The sequence below is a fragment of the Lissotriton helveticus genome, chromosome 7 (assembly GCF_964261635.1).
Source record: "Lissotriton helveticus chromosome 7, aLisHel1.1, whole genome shotgun sequence".
NCBI classification, from domain to species: domain Eukaryota; kingdom Metazoa; phylum Chordata; class Amphibia; order Caudata; family Salamandridae; genus Lissotriton; species Lissotriton helveticus.
In genome coordinates, this window is record NC_136068.1 from 1,523,072,948 (window position 1) to 1,523,099,168 (window position 26,221).

The 26,221-nt window shown below is 47.0% G+C and overlaps 1 protein-coding gene across 6 annotated transcripts in view; it reads right to left on the reverse strand.

The window, feature by feature from the left end:
- LOC144767519 (outer dynein arm-docking complex subunit 1-like) overlaps positions 1-26,221 on the reverse strand; it is a 650,935-nt gene that overhangs the window by 19,866 nt on the left and 604,848 nt on the right. For all 6 annotated transcript variants that reach the window (XM_078650940.1, XM_078650939.1, XM_078650938.1 and 3 more), the window contains one exon: positions 23,380-23,543. In XM_078650940.1, coding sequence (XP_078507066.1) covers positions 23,380-23,543 — 164 coding nt within the window. The remainder of the gene's footprint in view (positions 1-23,379; positions 23,544-26,221) is intronic.

Sequence of the window (26,221 nt, forward strand, 5' to 3'; positions counted from 1 at the left end):
AGAAGGAGCTGAGCCAAAATGAGCATTCTGAATTTCTCCTTTTTCAGAAAGTAGTTGAGATGGCGTAGATCTAGTATTGGGAGGAGGCCTGTGTTCTTCTTCTGCACCAGAAAGTAGCAGGAATAGCAACCACAACCTACCTTTGATGTACAATGATCTCTACAGCTCCTTTGGTCATAAAATCCCGAACTTTCTCATTCAACAGGGAGAGTCGGGCCGCCGCCAGCCGATCAGATGATGGTGGCATGGGGGTGGGGTGTCCGTTTAAAAAATATATATCTTTATTGCATTTTATTTTTTTCTCTTGTTCCATACAAACCAAACATTGGTACAGATCACATTTTAAAGCAGGATCAGTGTTACAATGCCATTGCATACACAATTCAAAATATATATAACGTATAAGTATGTCTTAGCATACAGCGGCATCTTGGTAAGTGACATGCAATTGCAAATTACCATAGGCTTCAATAGCCCTCGTATACCATCACCTCTAAGCGAAGAGCGGGACTTATCTGTCATGCGGGTCTCATTCCAGCAATGATATTCAATGCGCAGGTATATCATTAGAAACAAATGTATACAACCCATACACGATTCAACTTGTAAAGTCACATAACTCAGAAATTGCTCGGGTGGGAAAAGTGAGTACCATAATCGCCTGGGAGATATCCATATTTTAAACATTGTAACCACAACTAACTAAAACAAAAGAAAATCAAAAGAAAAAGGGAGATACCCAATATTGAGAGGAATGTGCATCTGGCATAGTAGGTGCTTTTCGAGTTCAGTCATGTCTAGGCTTGTGGGTTCGTAGCGGATGTGAGCTGCTTTTCCTATACTGTGTATAGTCGCAGGGATACTAGGGCATCTTATATCTGAAGTCATCATGTCTATATAGTGCTCTAATGGAATGTGGGGTCATTGCCTCTCCCGACAGCGATGGCCAAGTTGTTTTGCAAAGGCAGCATGTCCGCTGCACCCAAATGACACGTTAGGCATTATCCCCTGTTTATTGCATGGGTGATGCAAGTGACGTACCACTAGAGTGTGTAAGGGCTTTGAGGGTGTCATCCCAGGCCTGTGCGATGAGATACTTACGTAACCCTGCTGTTTCTTCCCTGTGCAAAATAGTGCTCTCTGCCTGTGCCCAGATCTCTAGGGATTTTAGCCAGTGGGGTGCCTCCTGGGGGTCCTTGTGTTTCCACCTCTTGGTTATCAATCGTTTCGCGATTATGAGGCCCAGGTCACGAAATCTAGAGCTTACTTTGTTAGCTTTCGTTTGTTTATAAAACCCTAGAATGCAGACTCCCATGTGTTGGGGACCTCGAAGCCAGTGCTGTTTGTAAGTGTCTCTGTTAGCACGCGCCAGTAGGTAAGAAGTGAGGGGCAAGACCACAGCATGTGTAGGAGGTCAGCGCCTAGCAGACGTCATCTCGGACAATTGGAGGTGTTGATTTTAAAATATTTATTAATCTTATCTGGTGAAAGGTATGCTCTGTGTAACATATACGTTTGTATTAGTTTAAATCGTGAATTGCGTGGTATATGTGTGGCACTGGCTAAGACCCATTCCCATTCCTTATCTGACCAGAAGGTTGGCGGCTGGATTTTGAAGGATTTTAATTTTATTCAAGCACTTTTTCCAGATATTGAGTAAGAGGGTATTGCTATAGTTGATCATAGAAAGTACAAAGGCTGAAATAATAGCTTTCAGCAAGTGAGAGGGGACAAAGTGAAAGATTTTTTGAGACACTTTAGTGTGTAGAACGTGAAGGAAGTGATGGCATTAACATTGCCCTCAAAAGAAAGTTTGTCATCAAAGACAACACCTAGGTTTTTCACCTTATTGGTCGGAGTCAGGAGAGAGCCTAGTTCTTGCGGCCACCATTGTGGAAACCAGAAGGTGGTGTTTCTGCCAAAGAGCAAAACTTCAGTTTTATTAGAGCTGAGCTTTAAATAGTTTGAAGACATCCAATTGTTGCCATGGAGCAGTCATGAAAAACATCATCATCAGGATTGCTAGCTATCGATATGATAATTTGGGTGCCATCAGCGTAGGATACCAATGAGAACCCAAAAGATGTGATCAAATTGCAAAGTGGGGTGACATACACATTAAGGCTGGAACATAAGGATGAGCTCTGAGAGACACCACAGTGCAGAGTGAAAGTAGAGGAGTTGACATCTTCAAAGGCAACAAATTGTTCACAATCCGTGAGAAAGGATTTCAGCAAACAGTGCTGATCCTTTGATTTCTATGGTTGAAAGACGGTCCAGAAGAACGTTGTGGTTGACTGAATCAAACGCTGCTGAGAGGTCTAGTAAGATAAGAGCTGCCTCCAGCGTCAACAGTTTGTCTGATTTCTCATATGCAATGGTCAGGGCTGATTCCGTGCTATGCCGGCTTCTGAACCTGAACTGAGAATGACCAAAAAGCCTGTGACTCTCAATAAACAAGGAGTTTTCTGCGTTCATGGCTTTTTCGACAATTATGGCTGGGAACGGCAAGCATGGTATGGGACAATAGTTAGGGTTTTTCCAGGAGAAGCAAAACAGAAGCAATTTTCCACTTAGTAGGGAAGATCCCAGTAGCAAAACATCTTGTTGAAAATGAAGGTAAGATGTTCTGAAATAATTTCAGTTGCCGAAAGGATGATTTTGGGATGGTAAGGATCAAGCAAGGAGTCCGATTTAGTTTGGGCAAGAAGATTCCTGACCAGGGTTGCCAATAAAGGCGAGAATGTAGATAGCATGGGGTAATTGCTAGAGGTAGCCAGTTTAGAGGGAGCGCAAGTTTGAGGAGTTGCAGAAAGCCTGCCCAGGATTTAGTAATGAAAGCCATATCTAGAGATTGGGATTGTAAAAGAATTGGCAAATTCAAAAGCATGCCTGTTGAGGGAGCGGGTATTGAACAATGCCCAGCAAAAGGGCATTGCTAGGCGAGGTCTCTTGGAGGTGGCGTTACCTGAAATAAAGGGGTACAAAGACCTGTGATTGAGAAGTGTGAGACTGCAACACTGCCATGTGCATCGATTGGAAGGGCTGTTTGGGGAACTGGGTGAGTCCTGAACAGTGCTTAACTGTAAAATTCAAACTGTGCAGCTCATCTCTAGAATACTGCATCAGGATTGCGGGCTATGAGGTCACCGGCTTATAGACTGCAAGGAATTGTTTGCATAGTTCATGTGTTATGTATTCATGTGGAAAGAGGTTGAGATGATAAGGCTTTGTTAATATTTCATGCAGGCCTAATTGCTGGAAAAATCCCATGCATGGTGATGGAGGTGTACCCCTGCACCGAATGCCCCAGCCGCAGAGATATCTGGATCCCTGGTGCTGATTGTGGGCCTCATGGCCAAACAGGGATCATGCATGTGCACTTGCACAATGACATATGCTTGTCATGGACTGCGACCGTGCCAAACTGGGAGGGGCACACAAAGCGCTACCCTCCTGGTAATGAAAGACTACTGCCTTTACCAGGAGTTAAGTAGTGTTGTTGGCAGCATACAGTGTAGTGATCAGTAGGAGTGAACAGGCCTTTTGACCTGTGTCACTGGACTGAGACCTGCTGTAATGTTCTACTGCTAAATGCTTAACTCACCCTTGGCCTACATCAAGTTAGTATGTGAGGAGGAGAAGCTCTGCAAGACTTCTGCATGTGATCAGGGCTGGGGACTAAGGTCTGTCAGTCTTCCAGCTGGGTGAGGGGACATGACCCAGAGAAATTCAAGACCACCTGCCCTGGAGCCTGCTTGCCAAGACTAGTGTTCCCTGTGAGGAAGAGGAGAATGCCTGGAGAGAGCGAGGTCCTGTTTGGGATCCCGGCGAGTGGATCCTCATCGTGAGGTCAGTCATCTGTGTGCAGGTTAATGTCGCCATCACAGTATGCCTGAGGGGGCCGCCGTGAAGGCTGCTTTACTGCTGTGCCAATTGTGCAGTCTCTTGTGTGCGAAATAAAGTCAGTGGCCAACTCCATATGGCATAGGAGCCCGCAATGAAGACTGCATTACTGTCATACCAATTGGACCAATGGCAATGAATGGAGTAAAGTCGGCGACCTCCTATGCCAGAGGTAGTGGTGTAACGAAAATTGAGGGGGCTCCGCTGCCAAGTACATGGAGAGGCCCCCTCCGGACTCTATCAAGAGCTCTCCCGCTTAAGTGCTGTGCTGAAGGGACCCCCTGGAGCTTGCCCCCCCCTGCACTGCAGGGGCTGTAGCCGCCTGTGTTACACCCCTGGCCAGAGGAAGGGCAGTGAAGCCTGCATTACTGGCATGCAGATCAGGCAGACAATCACGTGCGGAGGACAGTTGGCGAGCAAGTATGCCAGTGGGGGGGTTGCAGTAGAGAGCTAGAGTCGTTACCTGGTTTTGTTTATGCAGAAAAAAAGAAGGAACACCAAGGATGGCCTGAGCCTTGACTGAAGCATCAGAACCCAAGCGAACATCTCCCCATCCAGGATAAGGATCAGAGGAACTTACTATGTCATCAGAAAAAGTTCTGTGGATAATCATCGCCTGCCCCAGCAAAGCCTAGAGTGCTACTCACAGTCGGCAGCCACTGCAGACTTCCGTGATTTCTGAGAGTGGGTAAAGCAACCTCCCGGAGTGGGTAAGACTGATTACAGGGCTGAAGAGGCTGGAGGATCTTGTTCCTGCTCGTAGGGTTGTGGGAGCAGGAACACTTAACTTTTTATAGAGTTGGAGTGGAACTCCTAGGATTCGGATCTCTAGTTGGGTCTAACATGAATGTCGCCTATTTTGAATGGGGACTAACCACTACCATTAGAGAGGGGAAAGTGTGTCTCAGGGACCTGCCTATCTAACACTAGCGTACTGACCTGAAGAGGTCTGTGTGTATTATTTGTGTATGTTGTATTTCATTTTGTGCTCATAAAAGCAAGAATTTGACTGGGCAATCCTTTATTGCTGTTATTGAACATCGTTTGAGTTGTGAGCCTGTGATTCCCCTTGCATCTACCTCCTACCTCTTTCCCCGAGCAGCCTGGGACTGCTCGACCCATACTACCACTGCGAGTCAAGTTTTGAAGGGGTAATTGATCCAGTTGCTCAGGATCCAATGTAGGTTGGGCCCGGGCCATCTGGAGTAAAAGTCCTCAACACCCACGGTGGGGCCCAGTAGTTCCTCCTTGCCCCATGGCCCTCTGAAATGGGTTTTGACAACTGTAAAAATATTTATATTTTTCTTACACTAGTTAGAATAGGTGATTTGCCCATATTCACAAGCCGAGTTGGGATTAGAAACCAAGTCCCCATGTTCCAAAATTAGCAGCATAGGAACTAGACCACATCTGCTGCTTCCATAGGTACACAAGCAAGGTGCGAGCCAAAAACCCATTACAAAAATGTCTATAACACCTGACAAACATAACAAGTGGTATAATTAGTTAGGTATGTTCAAGGGGAGATAGCAAACTCTTTGAAGGGACAGTATTATTTTACAGTTTGTAACCTAGCTACTGCCTTCGTTACTCCAAGTGTGTGTCTGCATTTAGTGCGCAAACAACTTATGTGCAGGAGAAAGCACGTACAGAAGGTACAGATTAGCATAGCTCCCCAGAGGGGCTTCTGCAGTCCATGTGCTGCAATATAACATAACCCAGAAATACAAAGATGGCATAATAACATAGAAAAGGTAAGAAAACATATTGGGCATGATGTTCTTCACAAGCAATAACAGGACTTTAAAAATATCTACATCAGAATTCTAGCAGAGAAGATGGAAGAGAAAAGTGACTAGAAGCACATCTCATAAAATAAACAATGAGGACCTGATTACGACTTTGGCAGTGCGGCAAAAGGTATCAAAATGATGGTCGGGCCACCCACTAGAGTGTAACTTGTGTTTGAGGGGCTTTTGTCTTGACGTTCCCACCGCGGTGCCTTGAACATGGGCACTGCACTGGGAACGCCAAAAACTGTATGGCATGAACTGTTAAGTCCATGTTGTACAGGAACCTTATGTACATGAACACGGGGAGCACATGTTGTCCTCCCTGTGTGCATCCACATTGCGCAGAGGCACCGCCACAAAAAGGACAGCAGAGAGGAAACTTGTAATATGCTTAGCGGGACCGCGGTGGTCCTGTCAGGCATATTACTGCCTCCTGACTGCCGCAACACTGCCAGGGAACGGCAGTAACCTGGCGGTTGTGGTGGGGCAATTGTGGTCCTACCACCCTTATTGTAATAGGGCGGTCAGGAGACCACCCCTGCCGTGCTCTACGAGTCTGGCGGTCCGTGGACCGTCTGACACGTATTGAAGCCCAAAGTGCAGAGTGGAGACCATACCTTGCAGATGTAATAAACATCATACTTGTGTCCTCTAATATAATTTAAATGAGCCTTTAATACTACCTTAGTGCTTGGAACCATCTATAATACACTACAAATACGCCAAATGCACATACCGTGAAAAATAATACGATATATTTTTTCAAAAGAATAAGTAATTGAAAGTACTGTATTTCCATTTGACATAGTTTAAATACAGTCAAATTCATGGTCCTACTTTCAGATTGCTTATTCTGAAATAGCTGCATTTTTCAGCTAAGAGAAAAAAAGGTATATTTAACACATCAGGCTTTCCATGAGTTTTAATTTTGATTTTGTTTTGTCTTTTATGGCCGGATCGACTGAATAAAGAGTTTTTAATTTAATTGAACAGATCAGGCTTTCTGAGTGGGAAGTAGTTGTGGTACCTGCAGTGTTTTAGAATGATGTGCATATATCAGGTCTTTTTTATGTGTGGTAACCTGGACCCAAGGCTCTGATCACTGAACATCTTCAAGACTACTGATGCTTGGCCAATACATTTTAACAACCAGCCTAGGAGCTATTACGAATCTGTTTGCAGGTATTTTAGAAGGGGGGATGAACTGTATTTGCGTGAAAATAAATCAGAGAAATCTGATTTGTCTGTTCAGTGAAGTACTCTTGGAATTTTAACACAATTTTTCTAACGGAACAAATAATTCAGGACCAATAGGAACAAATTAATGACTACAACAAATGAATTAGTTTTGCTGCAGTATCCTTATGACTCGAACCAGTTGATCTAAATAAGGGCCGTTGGTCTCATAAATATAGAAAGCCCAAAAGACCTGACAAATACTTACCTGGGCCAAGGATAAAGCAAACAAGAACGTCTGACAGCTCAGCTTGTAAACAATCAGATTTGAGAGCACCACATCATGCCATAAATTTGTATCAACGTCCAGGATATATGGGCGCCTGGCAGCAAGGATGACATGCACCACTTCAGGCTGCAGCTCAAACTCAATCAGTTGACTCCATTCAGCCTCCATGCATGGAGATATAGATTGCACAGATTCAGGTGGAGTATCGTGCCCTGTGGGTGAACCAGAAGATCCTCCGAAAGTGGCAGCCTGATCAGACAGATGCTCATGCCCACACGGTGTGGGCCCCATACTCTCCTGGCCCAGCTTGGAGACACTAGAATGACTTGGGCCTGGTTGTTCTTGATCTTTTTCAGAATTCGGGGTAAGAGAGGCAGCGGCAGGAATGATTACAGGAGTCCTTTGCTCCTTTCCAGCTAGAATGAATCTCCTAACCAGCGTACTTCCAGAAACTCCAACACGCACAACTTTCAACATTGCTCATTCTCAGCGGCGGTGAAAAGATCTATCCAGGGTTCTCCTGGTGGAAGATGCCCTGTGCCCGCTCGGGATGTATTCGCCACTTTGATCTGCCAGATGTCACCTACACAGCTCATCCACTCAGGCATGCAGGAACACTGTCAGGTGGTCTGCAAACAGTAAAATGTCCTGGTCCTCCAACCATCTCCAGTGGAGCACACCCTCCAGCTCAAGACCCATGACCCCACTCTGCCCTGCTTCTTGCAATACCACATGGCGGTGGCGTTGACTGTGAGAACCTTCTCCTTGCTGCTCCTGCAGAGCCAAACAAATGGGCTGCAACTCCAACAGACTGCTGTGGTGCTAGGCTTCCGTCAGAGACTAGAGTCCTCTGCTCTCCACCTCCTTTAGAAAACCTCCTCAGTTCAGCATGGACTCATCCATCACAACTGTCCGGTCCAAGAGGGGTAGGGAGAGGGCCTGCTGCTGGACCAATGACATTCGAGCAGCCACCACAGTAGGTCGTGAGCTGCCTCCTTTGAGATCCGGATGACATCTGTCAGATTTCCTTCAAGTTGGCACCACTGGAAATTCCCATTCTATTGCAGACCCCACATGTGCCACCTGGCGTAGCAGACAGGGAGAATCCAGAAGGTTAAGAGACTAAGAAGCCTCATAGCTGCTCTCATTGAGATTCAGGACCAATAATGAAGCATCATGATCACATCTCAAGTGTCCTGGACTAGTTGCAGCACAGGGAAGGCCCTGAACTACACTGTGTCCAGGATGGCTCTAAAAAATTAAAGCCTCTGAGAAGGAGTCAGGTGCAATTTCAGCTTTTTGATATTGAAACTCAACAATGTAAGGAGGATTTCTGTCATCTGAAAGTGGTCTACGAATCCCTGTGGTGAGTCGGCTTTCAACAGCCAGTCAGCAAGGTAGGTCATAACTTGTATCCCGGGTCTCCAAAGGTGAGCAGCGACCACCGTCATCACTACTGTGAATACCCAAGGGTCGCCGAATAGGCTGAGGGGATCACAGCAATCTGAAAAGGCTCCTGACCTGCCATGAACAGTAGGTAACTTCTGTAGGGCTGCAGGACAGGTATATGAAAGGATTATGTTAATTACCCTCTAGGCATCTGTTTGTGGCATGTAGTGCTGTAGATTCACATGCTCTGCATATTCCTGATCTAGTTTTGGATCCAGATGTGAGTTTGTTGTTTTTCCTCAACAAAGACTTTAAAGTCACAATATGAAGTGACTCCTCCAACAGGTGATAATGTGCATGAGCATCGCCTCCATTGTTAGACTGTATTCCTGCAGAAAGTTGAGAATGGAGTGTAAATTGTGTTATGTTATAAGGGCTAATATAAAAAAGGCATCTTGGCTCTAGCATCCTTACATTCTTGAGCACAGAATCCACCTAGATAAACATAGAGTATGGTAGAAGGTCGCTATCATATAACAACAGACAGTGCAATAAGATCATCAATGTGCAGCTAGCTGGAGGATTTAAAAAAACAAGTTTTTAGATCTTTCCAAAATTTCAGAAGGTTATCTTAGGTTCTCAGGTGGTCTGGGAGCAGGTTTCACCATTTGGAAGTGGAGTAGAAGAACCGTCTCAAACCCCAGTTAGCTTTTTTATTCTGGGCACTTGCACCTTCTTGGCTGTGCTACAGCGTAAGGATCGAGGAGGTGTGTACCACTTGAAGATATTCTGAAAAAAGAATGGACCTTCTTTGTGTAATCCTTTGTGTAAGCCGCTGAGTGCTTTAAATCGAATGCCTGCTCAAAGAGGGAGCCAATGTAACTCTTTTATGGGTTTAGTGACCAAGTAGACTTTTGTAAGATTTAGAAGAACAATGGCTGCTGCATTATAGAGCGTCTGAAGTTTATTGAGGATTCTTGATTGAGATCCTAAAACTAATGCATTGCAGTAATCCATTTTGGAGATGACAAGTGCTAGGATAACTGTTTATTTCAACATCAAGTGGAAGATATGGGAGAATTTTCTTCAAGATCATCAACATAAGGGAACAGGAGGATGTAACCTGATTAGAGTGTTCCCCAAATGTTAATTGTCTATCGAACACAAAACCTAGGTTACTAGCTTTCTCTACTGGTACTGGTAGGGGTCCTACGTTGTTTGGCCACCAGGTAAAGTTCCAGAAGGTGTCATTGTTGCCAAACAACAAGACCTCTATTTTGTCAGCGTTCAATTTGAAAAAGTTTAGGTTCATCCATTGGAGTACGCTGTTCATGCATGCCTTAAACTGTGTCAGGTTCAAATGAGACCGATACCACTTATTGGGTATCATCGGCCTATGAACACACAGAGAACGCAAATGAGATTTTCAGTTGGATTAGGGGGTGATATAAACATTTAAAAGAGTTGGGCTCAGCGAAGAGCCCTGAGGGAGCCAGGAGTTTAATTGCCTATTGTTTCAGGCGCTTAATAAGGGAGCCGTGGTCTGCTGTGTCAAATGCGGCTGATAGGTCCAGTAAGACCAGGGCAGCACTGTCTCCTTTGTCCACAATTGACAACGTTGACAACATTAAGTAAGTGTAATAAAGAGATGTCCATGCTTAGCAACAGAGGTAAAGGAACTGCAATAGCCACAGGTGTCTGGGGAGAAAGGTGGGCGCATATGAGCTTGCAGCACTACATGCCATGAACAGATGCTTACAGGGCAAGTAATCTAATCAGTTTAAGGCATGTGTAGCTGTAGATATACATGCTCTGTATAGAGAGTAAAGCAGTACTCCCCAAAAAGGTGGCTAACCTGAGGGTGTTGCAGTTGTTTGAAAAAGTGTAAGCAGCACTGCCTGTCCTACATTAGGTTGTTGGCGTGCTAGAACATCCACACAATAATGCTTTGTGAAGGTTTGTGGTGTGGGCCATGCTTTGCAAATGTCAGCTAATGGAATATTTCCCAGGGAGGCCATAGACGCCCTTAGTTTATGAGTTGAGTAGTCTCTAGGAACTTTTGGTAAAGGTCTTTTGGCTTTACTGTAACAAGTTTGAATGCATTTGACTATCCATCTGGCGATTCCTGATTTGGATATAGGCTTCCCTTTTTGTAGTGGTGAGAAGGCCACAAACAGTTGTTTTGTTTTCCTAAATGTTTTTGTTCTATCGAACAAGTTACGTACCTTCTGTAACGATATATCTGTAAGAAACATTACTTAGTTATAAATTCCTTACCTTAGAATTACCCCCAGGCGTCAGACTGCATCGGAAAGTTTTTTCGTCAGCAGTACCTCTGCGCGTCGGAAGGTGGCGTCGGTCGGCTATGCGTCCGGCGTCGGCGTCGTGGTCGCCGGGATGATGTCATGGCAGCTACTTAGACGCCGCAGCTGACGTCAGTTCTGTACACGACTTTCGGAGCCAGAAACGCAGAGCCATGCAAGACACTGACCTTTGGTGCAAAAAACCAGGCCCCTGAAAGGATATCCTTAACCCTAAAAATCAGTTTGCAGAACAGGGAGGATGGGTGGGGAGGTAAGGAATCTATAACTAACTAATGTTTCTTACAGATATATTGTTACCGAAGGTAAGTAACTTGTTCATCTGAAAGAAACATGTTAGTTATAGATTCCTTACCTTGGAATAGATACCCCAGCAATACCAACCCCGGTGGTGGGTATGCGAACCAATATTACACCAGAAAGTCCTGGAGAACAAAACAGCAAAAGAAGCCGTCTCTCCGGACTTGGCTGTCCAGGCAGTAGTGTTTGGTGAACGTGTGCAGCAATGCACACGTAGCTTCCTCATTCAGAGGAACTCCCCTTCCCCAGGCAGTAGTAGCTGCCGTCGCCCTGGTGGAGTGAGCGCGTGGCCCGACTGGAGGCTCCTTTTTAGCCAGAGAGTAACAAGCCTTAATAAACAACAAAACTCATTAAGAAAAGGCATGTTTGTGTACGGCCCAACCCTTCTTTGCACCCACATAACCAACAAAAAGTTGATCATCCACCCGGAACTGTTTTATGCGATCCAGATAGAAGGAGAGCGCACGTTTTGGATCCAGACGGTGTAGCCTCTCTTCCTCCTTTGAAGGATGCGGAGGCAGAAAGAAGGTGGGCAAAGTAATGGTCTGCCTGGTGTGGAAGGCAGTGACCACCATAGGAAGGAAAGATGGACAGGTCAGGGGAACCACCTTGTCCAGGTGAACAGACAGGAAAGGAGGTTTTGAACAACGAGCTTGGAGCTCACTCACCCTTCTAGCAGATGTGATGGCTACCAGGAAAGCAGTCTTAAGGGTCAAAAGACATAAAGGACAGTTATGCAGTGGCTTAAAGGGAGCACATTTTAAATAGGATAGCACCAGATTCAAGTCCCACTGAGGCATAACGAAGGGGATTGGAGGATAAAGATGCATTAAGCGTTTTAAGAAACGGTTAACTACCGGGCACTTGAAAAGAGAAGGCTGATCTGGCAGGCGAATGAAGGCAGAGATGGCTGAAAAATAGCTCTTGATAGTGCCCGGAGCAGAGTCTGGCTGGGCTACAGACAGAAGAAACAAGAGTACTTCAGAAAGAGGGTCCACAGCCTTTGCTGTGCATCATGCCACAAAGTTGTTCCACCCGCAGGCGTATACCGTCTTTGTGGAGGGCTGCCAAGATTACATCACAGACTTCGGGAGGCAGGTCGAAAGACGTCAACTGCCGCCCCTCAATCTCCACGTAAGGAGGTGGAAACTGGACAGGTTAGGGTGGAGGACAGTCCCATGCTGCTGCAACAAATGATCCTCCAGAAGAGGCATTCTGATCGGAGGATCGATGGCAATGTTGAGCAGCTCGGGATACCAGACTCTCCGTGCCCAATCGGAGCCACAAGAATGACTTGGGCCCGGTCACACCTGATCTTCTTCAGCACTCTGGGCAGAAGTGGTATAGGCGGAAAGGCGTACAACAGTCTGCAACTCCATTTGCGTCGAAAAGCTTCGCCGAGCGAGTGCAGCCTTGGGAATTCCAACGGGCATAATAATGACATCGCTCGTTCTCTTCGGTGACGAATAGATCTAACCAAGGCTCTCCCCACTGTTGAAAGAGACCTTACACCACCTCCGAGTGGAGACGCCATTCGTGATCCAGCATGCACCTGGGGTATGCCCTGATGTTCCAGTCATGTCCAGAGGCAGAGGGGCCTCTTGACATAGGTTCCACGATCCCACCCCACCCTGTTTGTTGCAGTACCACATGGCTGTGGTGTTGTCCATGAACACCAGAACTACTCTCCCCGGACAGAGGGAAGGAATGCTTTGAGTGCAAGACGAATCGCCAGGAGCTCCAGGAGGTTGATGTGAAGCCCGGACTCCGCCGGAGACCAGAGGCCTCTGATCTCTGCCTCTCCCATGTGGCCGCCCCATCCCAGAAGGGATGCATCCATCACCACAGGGTGATTTGGCTGGGGAAGGGAGAGGGATCTGCCATTTACCCAATCCTGGTTCGTGAGCCACCACTGCAGTTGCTGAGCTTTGCCCTCTGAGATCTGGAAGCAATCGGACAAAATCCCCTGATGCTGCACCCACTGGAACTTCAGGTCCCACTTAAGAGCTAGCATATGACACCTGGCATGATCGACCAGCAGGATGCTGGAAGCCATGAGTCCCAGCAGCCTCAGGGTCATTCTGTCCGAAACCCGGGATAGAGGCTGAAAAATCGGAATAACATCCCGAATATCCCGGACTCGGCGTTCGGGAGGATAGACCCAAAACCACGTCATGTCCAGAACCGCTCAGGTGAAGAGGAGCTTTTGAAAGGGAATCAGGTGCGACTTCAGCACATTGATGGAGAACCCCAGTGAATGCATGAGGTCGGCCCCTAGTCTGGAGGTGGGAGACGACTGGGGTGAGCTCGCCTTCAACAGCTAGTCGTCGAGATAGAGGAAGACTGATACCCCTGATCTGCGCAGATGAGCTGCGACCACCGCCATCACTTTTGTGAACACCGAGGGGCACTGGTAAGGCCAAAGGGGAGCACGGTAAACTAAAAGTGCTCGGGCCTACCGTGAACCGTAGGTAACGCCTGTGGGCCGGAAGGATGGGGATGTGAAAATAAGCATCCTGTAAGTCCAACGCTACCATCCAGTCTTGCGGGTTGAGGGCAGACAAGACCTGAACAAGCGTCAACAGCTTGAACTTCTCCTTCCGGAAGAAGAGATTGACGTCCATGAGGTCCAAGATAGGACGCAGGCCCTTGTCCTTCTTGGGAACCAGAAAGAAGTGAGGGTAACAACCACAACCTACTTCTGGGGCAGAGCCATAAGAGAGCCATAACTTCCTGCCGGAAAAGGGTCAGATGATCCTCCGACATGCAGTGGTATTGCGGTGGCATTGCTGGAGGAGTAGTCTTGAAGGGGAGGGAGTAGCCCGTTCGGACTATTTGCAAAACCCATCTGCTCGACGTGATGGTGAGCCAGTGGGGGAGGTGATGGCGAATCCTGCCGCCCACGGGCGTTTGGTGAGCCTGAAAGGTCAGACTAGGAGGGTTTGGAGGCTGCTGCAGAGGGGGAGTTGGTGGACTGGCCCGCCCGCTGGCCCCCGGAACCACACTGGTTGTTTCCATGTCCCTGGCCACGCGAAGGTTGGGAAACTTGCTGCGGCCTGAGGCTCTGGGTGGGGCGGTGGCGGGGCACTCCTTCCGTAGCCATGAAAGCGAGGAAAAGCAGACTGCACCAGATGGGTGGAGAGGCCCAAGGACTTAGCCGTAGCCCGTGAGTCCTTGAAGCGTTGTCTGCTTAGTCGCCAAAAAGGCGACAGCCATCAAAGGGCATGCCCATCAAGGTGTTCTGGACATCCCCTGAAAAGCCAGTAGACCTCATCCAGGCGTAGCGACGAAGCGCTAGTGACGTTGAAATGGTCCTGCCCAGAGAGTCGTGGTGTCCAGCCCACAACGGATCGAAAATTTTGCTGCATCCCTCCTGGCGGCAACAGTCTGGGAGAGAGCTGCCTGGGCCTCCTCCGGACACTGAGGCAGCACTTGCGCCACCGTATCCCACACTGAGTGCGCAAAACGGCCCAAGAGACATGCAGTGTTTACAGACCACAGTCCTAAGCTGGCAGAAGAGTACATTTTCTTGCCAAGGTGGTCCAGCTTCTTGGATTTACTTTCCGGTGGAGGGGTAGGGAAGGTGCTCTTGGAGGAAGAAGCCTGAACTACCAAGCTTTTCGGGGTGGGGTGTTGGGAGAGGAAAGTTATGTCGCCCAGAGCCGGGCGGTGGGCAATCATCCTTTCCACGGGAGCCCCCGTGTTGGGCCTGAAACACGTGCCCAAAAGGACGTCTGTGAGGGCCTCATTAAACGACAGCAAGGGCTCCAAAGAGCTTGCAGCTGGTTGAAGCACCTCTGTCAGGAGGTTAGTCCTGACCGCCAATGTAGTAAGCTCGAGGTTGAGAGCCTCGGGCGCCCTACGCAACACTACTGCATATGACGCTCCCTCCTCCGTAGCCACGGTAGAAGGAGACAACATGCCAAGGTCAGGGGAGGTGTCCAAACCACTGGCATCCCCCAGTTCCTCTCTCCAGTCCTGCTCATTGTCCAACTGGTCAGTCAAAGGATCACCTGACCCCTCCCAGTCCTCCTCATCATCCTCTGGGTGCCAGTGTTGTTGAAAAGGGGCCCAGGAGTGACAAGGACATAAAAACCCCACCCAGCGCCGGATACAGCGGCGGACGATGCAGGTCGTGCTCCGTGTCCACGTCGGGATGGAGGCCGGGATCGACGCCGGCCAGGGAGCCGACTGGTGCCCAAAACGGTAGCAGCGCCGGTGGAGACGTAAACAGGTCAACCGGTGCAGATCCGGATCCAGGCCTGGACAGGAGACACCGGCAGTGAAGACCTAGGCCCCCTGACCGAGTCTGCGGGGCCCAAAGGCGCAAGAGCCGAAGCATGCCCAAAGATGGCATGCATCGCCTCGTAGAACGTACAAAGCTGGACAGGGTCACTCCGGGTCCCGGACAGGGAGGGAAACTCGGAGTCAACTCTTCGGGCACCACCCACGTGCCTCGTTGGATTGGCTGACTGACGAGGAGAAGTTAAAGAGCGACAATGCTTCTTCAACTTCTTCTTATGCTTCGACTTACCCGACCACATGTGCAAAGACTTCAATGATTTCGAACCGGAATGGTGGTGGCTCCGCGACCGGTCCCTCGATCTCTCTTTCGACCGGAACCTCTAACAGCGTGTGGCCGACTCCCGGCAATCAAGCAGCTCCCGCAAAGCCTTCGGCGCCATCGACTAGCAGTCGGAGCACGACTTGGGGCCTTGGTCGCATTCCAGGCAAAACAGGCACAGGTCTATCACCTACATCAGTCTGTTACAGTGTTGTATGGCGTTTTAGGATCCAATTGAATTTTCCCCATTCATGCCCTTATATAGGAACACTTCGCACTGCCCTAATATAGGCATAGAAATCATTCCTTTATTTAGACATAGCCCATGCAGACCAAATACAGGCATGGCTACTTCCACCCGTATCAAAACATCACAACGATTTCTTGGAAAATCGGCTTAAGCAGTCAGGGACCTTCCCTTGCTTGAATATTGATTTGTCCAAGAACTCATGTGCTTTACAAAGAACTACTATTCACTTGGGGTTCTTTCCTGATGTTATTATGCCCGACTTTACCTCAAACTAGACACCTTCAATGTATAAATATGCCTTCACTTGCTCTAGCAAGACACAGTGGCTCGGAGCAGTTCTACTATATACTTGCCCGACGCAGCTCGCTACAGCAAGTGCCGAAGGAAGTCGACCCTCCAGCTGATGCACTGATCGAGAGGCTGCATTTCTCTCGGCGAGAATCCAGTTCCAGTGTTTCCAAGCTCCCCTTGCGGGGTGTTGGGAAATCGAGTCCCGAGACTAAGATACCAGACCTCCTTCATTCTAAACTAAGGTATGGAGCTGATTAGAACCTAGAGAAACCTTGGATAGATTCTTGGCAAAGAAAACTAAACCTATGCTACACCACACTTACTCCTTCCCGTGTACTAAGCTTAGGTTAGGTACATTGGGGTAGGCCTATTTTAGAAGCCCCAGGTGAGTACTTTTAGCCCTTGTTATTTATGTATGTATTTATATATGGTTTAGAAACCATACAATGCTCTTACAGTATTATTTTATAATATTGTTCTCGCTGTCCGCATTATACTTTGCCGTCTGCATTACGATTGTAGCAGTTCACTTTACTTGCATGAGAAAAAAGACCTCCGTCTCCAGTCTGACGCCTGGGGGTAATTCTAAGGTAAGGAATCTATATAACTAACGTGTATCTTTCAGATAATGTAATACATGATGGTGCAATCCTTGAAAGATTTAAACCCTGTCATATTGGGTTGGGGGACATGTCTCTTGCACACTGGTAACATTTTTGGAAAAAAAAGTCTGTAAGGCCTAACAGAATTCGAGAAAGGGAACTCAAGATCCATGTCAGAAGGCAAAGAAAGAAAGGAACTTATGTCAGGATGTAGAGGTGACAGTCGTGTAGGGGCCACAACATCACATCCAGGGTAGGAGGGATCTAGAGCATAGCTGCAAAATGCCACCTACCAAGGTGCAAACCAATTGCTGAACAAAATGCTCAAGAATTCGTCTGAAGATTAATCTGCGGTTTAAAGTATCCATCAGAAATGTAATTAATAAACCATTAAAATAAAAAAATAAAAAAAATAAAACACATGGAAAAATAAACGTTAACAAAGAAAACATAGTCAAAGAGTAAATATAAAAACTTTAAACTATAGAATTTTAAAAAACATGCACTTAAAGGTTTTTATAAAAAATATTGAAAAAATAGTCAAGTCAAGTCAGAAAATTTGTATTGCGCACTACTCACCCAGAGGGTCTCAAGGCGCTTGATGGGGGGGTGGGGGGAGGGGGCGTTAGCTACTTATGGAATAGCCAAGTTTTGAGTTGTTTTCTGAAGGAGAGATGGTTTTGTGTGAGGCGGAGGTGGGTAGGAGAATGATCTTCCACCCATGGTGGCTCTTCGGATGCGTGGGATCGCGGCGAGGGCTTGATTAGACGATCGAAGTTGGCGTGTGGGGATGTAGAAGGTCAGGCATGAGTTGAGGTATTTGGGACCTAGGTCGTAGAGGGCTTTGTGTGCGTGGGTGAGGAGACGGAACGTTATTCTCTTGTTAACGGGGAGCCAGTGAAGGTCTCTCAGATGACCGGATATGTGATCGTGGCGGGGTATGTCTAGGATGAGACGGGCGGAGGCGTTCTGAATGCGTTGGAGTTTTTTCTGTAGTTTGGCTGTGGTTCCGGCGTAGAGGGTGTTTCCGTAGTCCAGTCGGCTTGTGATAAGTGCTTGGGTGACCGTCTTTCTTGTTTCGGTGGGGATCCATCGGAATATCTTTCTGAGCATACGTAAGATGTTAAAGCAAGATGATGAGATGGCGTTGACTTGTCTGGTCATCGAGAGGGAGGAGTCTAGAATGAATCCCAGGTTGTGAGCATGGTCTGTTGGTTTGGGTGCGCTGCCCAGGGTTGGTGGCCACCAAGAGTCGTCCCATGCGGAAGGGGATGATCCTAGGATGAGGACTTCCGTCTTGTCTGAGTTCAGTTTTAGGCGGCTGTTCTTCATCCACTCGGCTACTTCTTTCATCCCTTCGTGTAGGTTGGTTTTGGCGGTGTTTGGGTCTTTGGTGAGGGAGAGGATCAGCTGTGTGTCGTCAGCGTAGGAGATGATGTTGAGGTTGTGTTGGCGTGCGATGGCTGCGAGGGGGCTCATGTAGACGTTGAAGAGGGTGGGGCTGAGTGATGATCCTTGTGGTACGCCGCAGATGACTTCGGTAGCCTCTGATCTGAAAGGGGGAGGCGGACTCTCTGGGTTCTTCCGGCGAGGAACGAGATGATCCAATCCAATGCTCTTCCTTGTATCCCAGCGTTGCTGAGGCGTTGTACCAGGGTGCTATGGCAGACCGTGTCAAACGCTGCGGAGAGGTCCAGGAGGATGAGGGCAGCTGTTTCCCCTTTGTCGAGTAGTGTTCGGATGTCGTATGTGGCTGCGATGAGGGCGCTCTCTGTGCTGTGTTTGGTTGGGAAGCCGGACTGTGAGGGGTCGAGGCAGTAGTTAGACTCGAGGAAAGCGGCAAGCTGACTGTTCTTCTCTATGACTTTGGCGGGGAAGGGGAGGAGCGAGATGGGGCGGTAGTTCTTGAGTTCAGTGGGGTCTGCTGTAGGTTTCTTTAGGAGGGCACTGAGTTCGGTATGTTTCCAGCTTTCCGGGAAGGTAGCGGTGTTGAGGGAGCAGTTGATGATATCTCGGAGATGGGGTGCGATGATGGAGTCGGCCTTGTTGAAAATGTGGTGGGGGCATGGGTCGGTTGGTGATCCGGAGTGGATGGAGTTCATCAAGCGGATGGTGTCTTCGGTACTGATCGGGTTCCAGGCGCAAAGCGTGGTGGTGAGGAGCTTCAATTCGGTGGTGGTGGGGGGGGGGGGGGGGGGGGGTGGACTGGTCGTCGAAGCTATTATGTATGTCAGCGATTTTGCTGTGGAAGAACGAGGCTAGAGAGTCGCAGAGGTCTTGAGAGGGAGTGATGTCGTTGGTGCCGGCGCAGGGATTGGTGAGCTCTTTGACAATGCTGAAAAGTTCCTTGCTGTTGTGGGCGTTGTTGTCGAGACGATCCTTGAATGCTGATTTTTTGGTGGATCGGATCAGCTGGTGGTGTTTGCGGGTGGAGTCCTTGAGGGCGGTCATGTTGTCTGTGGTTGGGGTTTTTCGCCAGGTTTTCTCGAGGGTGCGGCAGTTCTTTTTGGAGTTTTTGAGGTCGTCATTGAACCAGGGGGCTTTTTTGCTACCTGGCTTGTTGTGGTGGTTTTTCATGGGTGCTAATTCGTCAGCGCAATTGGTGATCCATTGTGCGAGATTGATGGCTGCTTGATTTGGGTCCGATGCTTTGGCGGGAGGGTTTTGGTTTAGCGATGTGGTGAGCTGGTGGTAATTTTGTTCCAGTTTCTGCGGGGTACTTGTTGTGTGTGGTGGTGGGTCGTGGTCTTTCTGAAGTTGAAGTGGACGCAGCTGTGGTCCGTCCAGTGGAGTCCTGTGGCGTGATTGAAGGAGACGTGCTTCCTGGAGGAGAAGATTGGGTCGAGCGTGTGTCCGGCGGAGTGGGTGGGGGTGTTAACCAGTTGTTTGAGTCTGAGATTGGCGAGGTTGTCCAGAAGGGTGGAGGTTTTGCTGTTGTTGTTCTTTTCCAGGTGGAAGTTGAGGTCCCCTAAGAGAATGTAGTCCTCGGAGGGGAGGGCCTGTAGGCTGATAAAGTCAGCGATGTCTTCGCTGAATTGTGTGCGGGGTCCTGGTGGTCTGTAGATGAGGGTGCTTCTGAGTGTGGTCTTAGGGTCGGTGTGTATCTGAAAGTGAAGGTGTTCAGCGGCTGAGAGGGGGGCGTCGGAACCGGTCGTGATGCGGATGGTGTTCTTGTGGACGATGGCGATGCCTCCTCCTGTTTGGTTGGTGCGGTCCTTTCGGATGATCTTGTAGCCGTCCGGGATGGCTATTGCGATGTCGGGTGCTGATGATGCGTTCATCCAGGTTTCTGTAAGAAAGGCGACGTCCGGCGTTGTGGTGTCTAGTAGGTTCCACAGTTCAATGGCGTGTCTGTGGATCCAGCGGGTGTTGAGCAGGATGCACTTCAGGTGGTTGTTGTTGGAGCTCTGTTTGGCGTTTGTGGGTGTAGTGTGGGTCTTGTTGCAGCAGAATTTGCAGGAGTGGCAGGTGAAGGGTCCATGGGTGAGTCCTGGGGCGGCTTGGTGGCAGACGGGGAGGCGGCCGGTGTTGAGAGCATGGAGGGTTGCAGCGTCGTATGTTAGGCGGGTGGAAGGGATTTTGCTTGGGCCAGGGGGTCTGGCGCTGGGTGCGGTCCAGGCGCGGACGGGCGTAGACGGGCTTACCTTTGGCGCGCATGGGGCGCGTCCGCTGCGCGTGAATGCTGCGCGAAAGTGCATCTGTCATAAGTGGATAGTGAAGGGGGCGGAGCGAGGGAGGGGCAGCTGGGAGGCGGGAGCGGGGTGGCGAGGGGATCGGTGAAGCTGGAGGGAGCGGGGGTGGGGCCGGAGCAGCGTCAGGAATGGAGGAAGAATCGAAACCCAAACAAATGGAGGCAGGAGGCACAGTAAATAAATACAGGGGCACGGAGGCACTATTAAAATCACTACAGGCACAATATGCACAATATGAAGGCTCAAACACCACTACATATACGGGGGCACGAAGACACGATTAAATCAATGCAAGCACAAAATGCTGGGTCAGTACTTAGCTCAGGAAGGCAGTGGCAGCGGGAGGAGCGACCGGCTCTGACCAGGTCAGGTCGAGTCACAGCTCCCCGTTCTGCGGACTTCTTCTTTTGATTCCAGTGGGAGGGAGGGGCAGCTGGGAGGCGGGAGCGGGGTGGCGAGTGGGGAGGGGATCGGTGAAGCTGGAGGGAGCGGGGTGGGGCCGGAGCAGCGTCAGGAATGGAGGAAGAATCGAAACCCAAACAAATGGAGGCAGGAGGCACAGTAAATAAATACAGGGGCACGGAGGCACTATTAAAATGAAAAAAGAAACCAAAAACCAGTAACCCCCACAACCCAAACTTAAATTTTAAGTCATTAACACAAACATTAATAAACAATTAATCAAATAAAGTATATCAAATAGTTTCAATAATCAGCAAATTGAATAATTACCACCAATATACAATCAATAAGAAAATCTACTTTACCAATCTCTTAATAAACACCACTAAACTTCAGAATACAATCTTAAAATATAACACGAAACTACAAAATGAATAAACAAATACATTAAAACATATCAAATAATCAACAAATAAGTTAACATTAATATATAATTAACAATGCTTTCTCGTCAACCAACACCCTAATATACTCAAAACCCCAAATTAAAAATGTAATATATAATTTAAATAATTAGTAAACATTTTATAAATTAATATATATTTAAAAAACACTACCCAACCAATCCCACAATAAACTCAATAAAATCCTAATAAAATAATATATATTGATTTTTAAAATGACTCATTTTACAATAACATGTATGATAAAAGCATAAAACAATACAATAAAACACCATAATAGAAAACTGTTTAAACTATACACCTGCTTTTGACATTTTACTACACAATATTTCCGTAGTCACTATATTTTGATTGTGATATTATGGTTAGATGGTGTTTTTAAGACAATGTTTCGGTAGAACACCCAGCCTTTACATGTAGATTTTCTCAGCTGCCTGGTAATGCCTTAGGCAATGCAATGCAGAAGCTAGGCACTTTTCTGCCAAGTGATAAACCTCTTGTTTTAGGCAGTCACTAGGAAACAAATTACCATGTCTACATGCAGTCTTACAATACTGCTGCCATACCGAAATTAAGCACAGGTAGTGAACGCATTTGTCTGATAATTCTACAATTATGCTACGACTGATGCCCCCCTGAAATTTTCCTGAGGCGATTATCTCTCCAACTGAAATGACTGAAGCAACTCTTTTACATTTGCAGTGGCTGAGTGCAGACCTTAACAACAGCTCAGCAATTGTCCTAGTAAAGTTAGGCGTTGGCCAGCTACACTTACCAGAAACATATGAGAAATGACTGCTGTAGCAAAAACATAACGTTTATTTCCAAGGATAGGCGAACCAACTTGTCCATGATGACAGAAAATAAAAAGAGGAAGGGTGTATGTAGGCTGGCTTCCTCCTTTTAATGAGGTGAGAACAAAAAAGGGGTAGGAGGAAGCTATATCGACGTTGTTTTATGTTTTGAATCGATACGTAACAATTTCTATGGATAAAAGTAATCACTCGTAAGGCAGATATTAGGACAACAGAGGTAATGGATTCTGGTTAATTCGACAAGAACGCCAAAATTCTTTGGACTTCCATACAATCATCAGATGCGGCCTGTCACTGTGGTCAGGACAGTAGCCCTCATGCTTATTATTTTTCCTTTGGCGTATTTTAATGAAGAGAAGGTTGCAAGTTTGATGTTACTAATAGAGATGAAAACATAAAGTGGCAGAAGAGCAGAACATATGTGAATCTATGAAAGATTCACACTGCATAATACCAAGAAAGGAGCCTATTCTGTAAGTGAAGCGCGGGCTTTCCAAGTTGAAGCTATCTTTAGTTTTCACGCATAATGAACTAAAATCGTGCCCACTAAAAAGGGTGAGGGACAACACATAGTGCCACAGTCATCATATTAAAGGAGAAGGTGATTAGTCATGGACTGCCAGGAAAGGAAGATGGATGAACATCAGCAGGCACAGGACCTGCAGCTTCAGAAACTAGGGCTTGCTCGCGTCAGGGTGTCCTCTGCTGGTTCTAGCCATTTGTTTATCTGTTCATACAGTCTGCCAAGAACGCCTGATGCAACAATCACATATTTAAAATTCTCTTTACTCGTTTGTGACTCGTATATTTATCCCACTCAACTCACTCTGCTCCGTTTTCGTTAAAAGTGCACCTTCTTTTTTTGTCTTATTGGCTAAAGTACATTCGTAACTCCAATATCTCACACACAGTTCAGATTTTATTGCACTCCCCTTCAGGATTGAACAGGTCACTACTGTGAACTTCACTGAGTAGCCCAATATTACTAGACTGCTAATATCTTATTGCCGACCTACATGCACCGGCTGGAATGGGTCGAGTGCCTGACTTTAAGGGGGCTTTAATATATCCTATGGATCACTTTTATACCCATACAGCTTTATCCATATAGTTTGTATACAGTACCTTAGAATCCAGGTATGACTGGCAGGCTAAAATCTCATTGGTCTTCTGCTCAATGAGACCCAAGTATTGCATTATGTTGTTGTCTCGGATGGTGGAGGTCGACCCCAGCATATCACTAAGCACAGAGCGGTCACAGTTCATCTTGCTAAACAAGATGTCAATTCCTAGAAGAAGAATAAAACACATCTTTAAGTCTATGTGAGGTCTTTCAGTGGTTTGTTATCCACGTACTGCCGCAGGCACAAGCCAATACATTATTCCAATCACTGTGTTACCCAGAGACATGAGACTCATTTAAAGCACCTATATTTGCACCATCAACTCAACTCCAGGATCCTACGGGATCAAAACATAGAAAACTGCACAACCTAAAGCACAGTACTCCTGCAACAATTATTGCACTAAAATGTAGTCCAACCCAGGCACAGACACCTGAACCGCCCCAAGAGAGAACAACACCAACCAAGCCCCAGAAGCCTGTCAAATCTTAGAAAGCTCTAGCATTACCTATAATGGACTACTCCAACCGTTCATGCATTACATTAACACATACACCACCAATGCGCATAAAACTTTACCGACCTACGCAGAGCAAGTTTCACAAGTTTAGGTGAAGAAAAATTTACAAACCTACTGCACTCTTGCAGTCCCAACAGCCAAACCTATATTTCCCTAGCTACAGAGTCCAGCATCATCTCAGGCACAAAAACATGCACTATTGCCAGCAAAGATGAGTGACCAAACAATGGTACATAAATCCACACATAAGTGAGGACATAACTGCACCGACCCAGGCCTTTAATCCAAGCTTGCAACATTGGCTAAGAAACCCACATTGACCCATGTACACATTCATCAGCAATGCACAGAAACATGCACCCATCCCACACATAGAAAGCCATACCATCATAACACAATAATATCCCCTAACACAGCAAAAATATCCACCAGCTCAGAGAGAGGAACCTACACCAACACAGCCGGTAAAATGACTGCATACACCCACGCGATTCCCAGCAGCTTACATCCTCCTATGCACAGAATCTTTTGCCATCACAACACCGACCAAGACAAAGAAAGTTCAGCTGCATCAACACATCTTCTACTAAACAATGCACAAAAACAGCAGTGACACAGATACAAAAAGCTCAGCTGTACAGTAACAATGTACAAAAACAGCAGCAACATAGATACAAAAAGCTCAGCTGCACAGAAACAATGTACAAATACAGCGGCGCTGTAGGTACAGAAAGCTCAGCTGCACAGAAACAATGTACAAAAACAGCAGCAATATAGGTACAGAAAGCTCAGCTGCGCAGAAACAATGTACAAAAACAGCAGCGACATAGGTACAGAAAGTTCAACTGTTTGAAACAATGTATAAAAACAGCAGTGACATAGATACAAAAAGCTCAGCTGCACAGAAACAATGTACAAAAACAACAGCGACATAGGTACAGAAAGTTCAGCTGTTTGAAACAATGTATAAAAACAGCAGTGACATAGATACAAAAAGCTCAGCTGCACAGAAACAATGTACAAAAAAAGCAGTGACAAATACAAAAAGCTCTGCTGCACAGGAACAATGTACAAAAACAGCAGCGCTGTAGGTACAGAAAGCTCAGCTGCATAGAAACAATGTACAAAAACAGCAGCGACATAGGTACGGAAAGCTCAGCTGTGCAGAAATAATAAACAACAAGCATTTGCAAAGGTCGAGCTATTGGCATTATAAATTACTATTTTTCTTATCTATGTGTTTTGGTTTAGAGTTTAGTGGGTGTATGAACAGAAACACTGCTACAGCACTGCCTAGAGGACTTAGAATGGGAATTACCAATGGGACCAGAGAAGCAGCTGCCGCACTGCCTAGAGGACTAAGAATGAGGAATTACCACTGTGAACAGAGACAAAGCTGCAGCAATGACTAGAGGACTTAATATGAGGAATTACGTCTGGGACAAGAGAACCAGCTGCTGTACTGTCTAATGGACTTAGAATGAGGAATTAGAGATGGACCACAGTAGTAGCTAGCAGCACTGTTTAGAGGATATAGAATGAGGACTTACCGACAGGACCAGAGAAGCAGCTAGCAGCACTATTTAGAGGATATAGAATGAGGAATTACCGACAGGACCAGCGAAACAGCTGCTGCACTGTCTAGTGCACTAAGAATGAGGAACTAGCACTGGGACTAGAGAATCAGCTGCAGCACAGCATAAAAGACTTAGAATATGGAATTACCAGTTCGACCAGAGAAGCAGGTAGCAGCACTGTGTAGAGGACTTAGAATGAGGATTTACTGATGGGGCCAGAGACGCACCTGCAGCACTGCCTAGAGGACTAACATGTTTGAAATACCACTGGGAACACAGACACAGCTTCAGCACTGCTTACGGGAGTAATAATGAGGAATTATCAGCGGGGATAGAGACGCAGGTGCAGTGCTGCATAGAGGATTAAGAATGAGGAATTACCACTAGGACCAAAGAAACAGTATATTAAAAAAGTAAGAAAACTTTGATGCTGTGCACTATGGGGGCGGGGCATGTAAGCGTAACGGTCCTGGGACAGTCATCTTTTTACAGAAAGTAGGGGAATTGTTAATCTTAAATTAAAAAAGTGTGGGCACCTTGGAAGTAACCATGCGCTATATGCATGCCTTTTAGGTGCTAGTATCAGACAGTAACCTATCCAGCAAAGAGCATGATTACCAACCTCATTCACTGAATACACCATCCTCGAACACAACACCTAGCAACCCACCCAATGTCATCTGGCTAGTTGGTTGGGAGGGTGGAGCTTGCAGAACCTCTTCGGACACTACACCATAGAAAACATG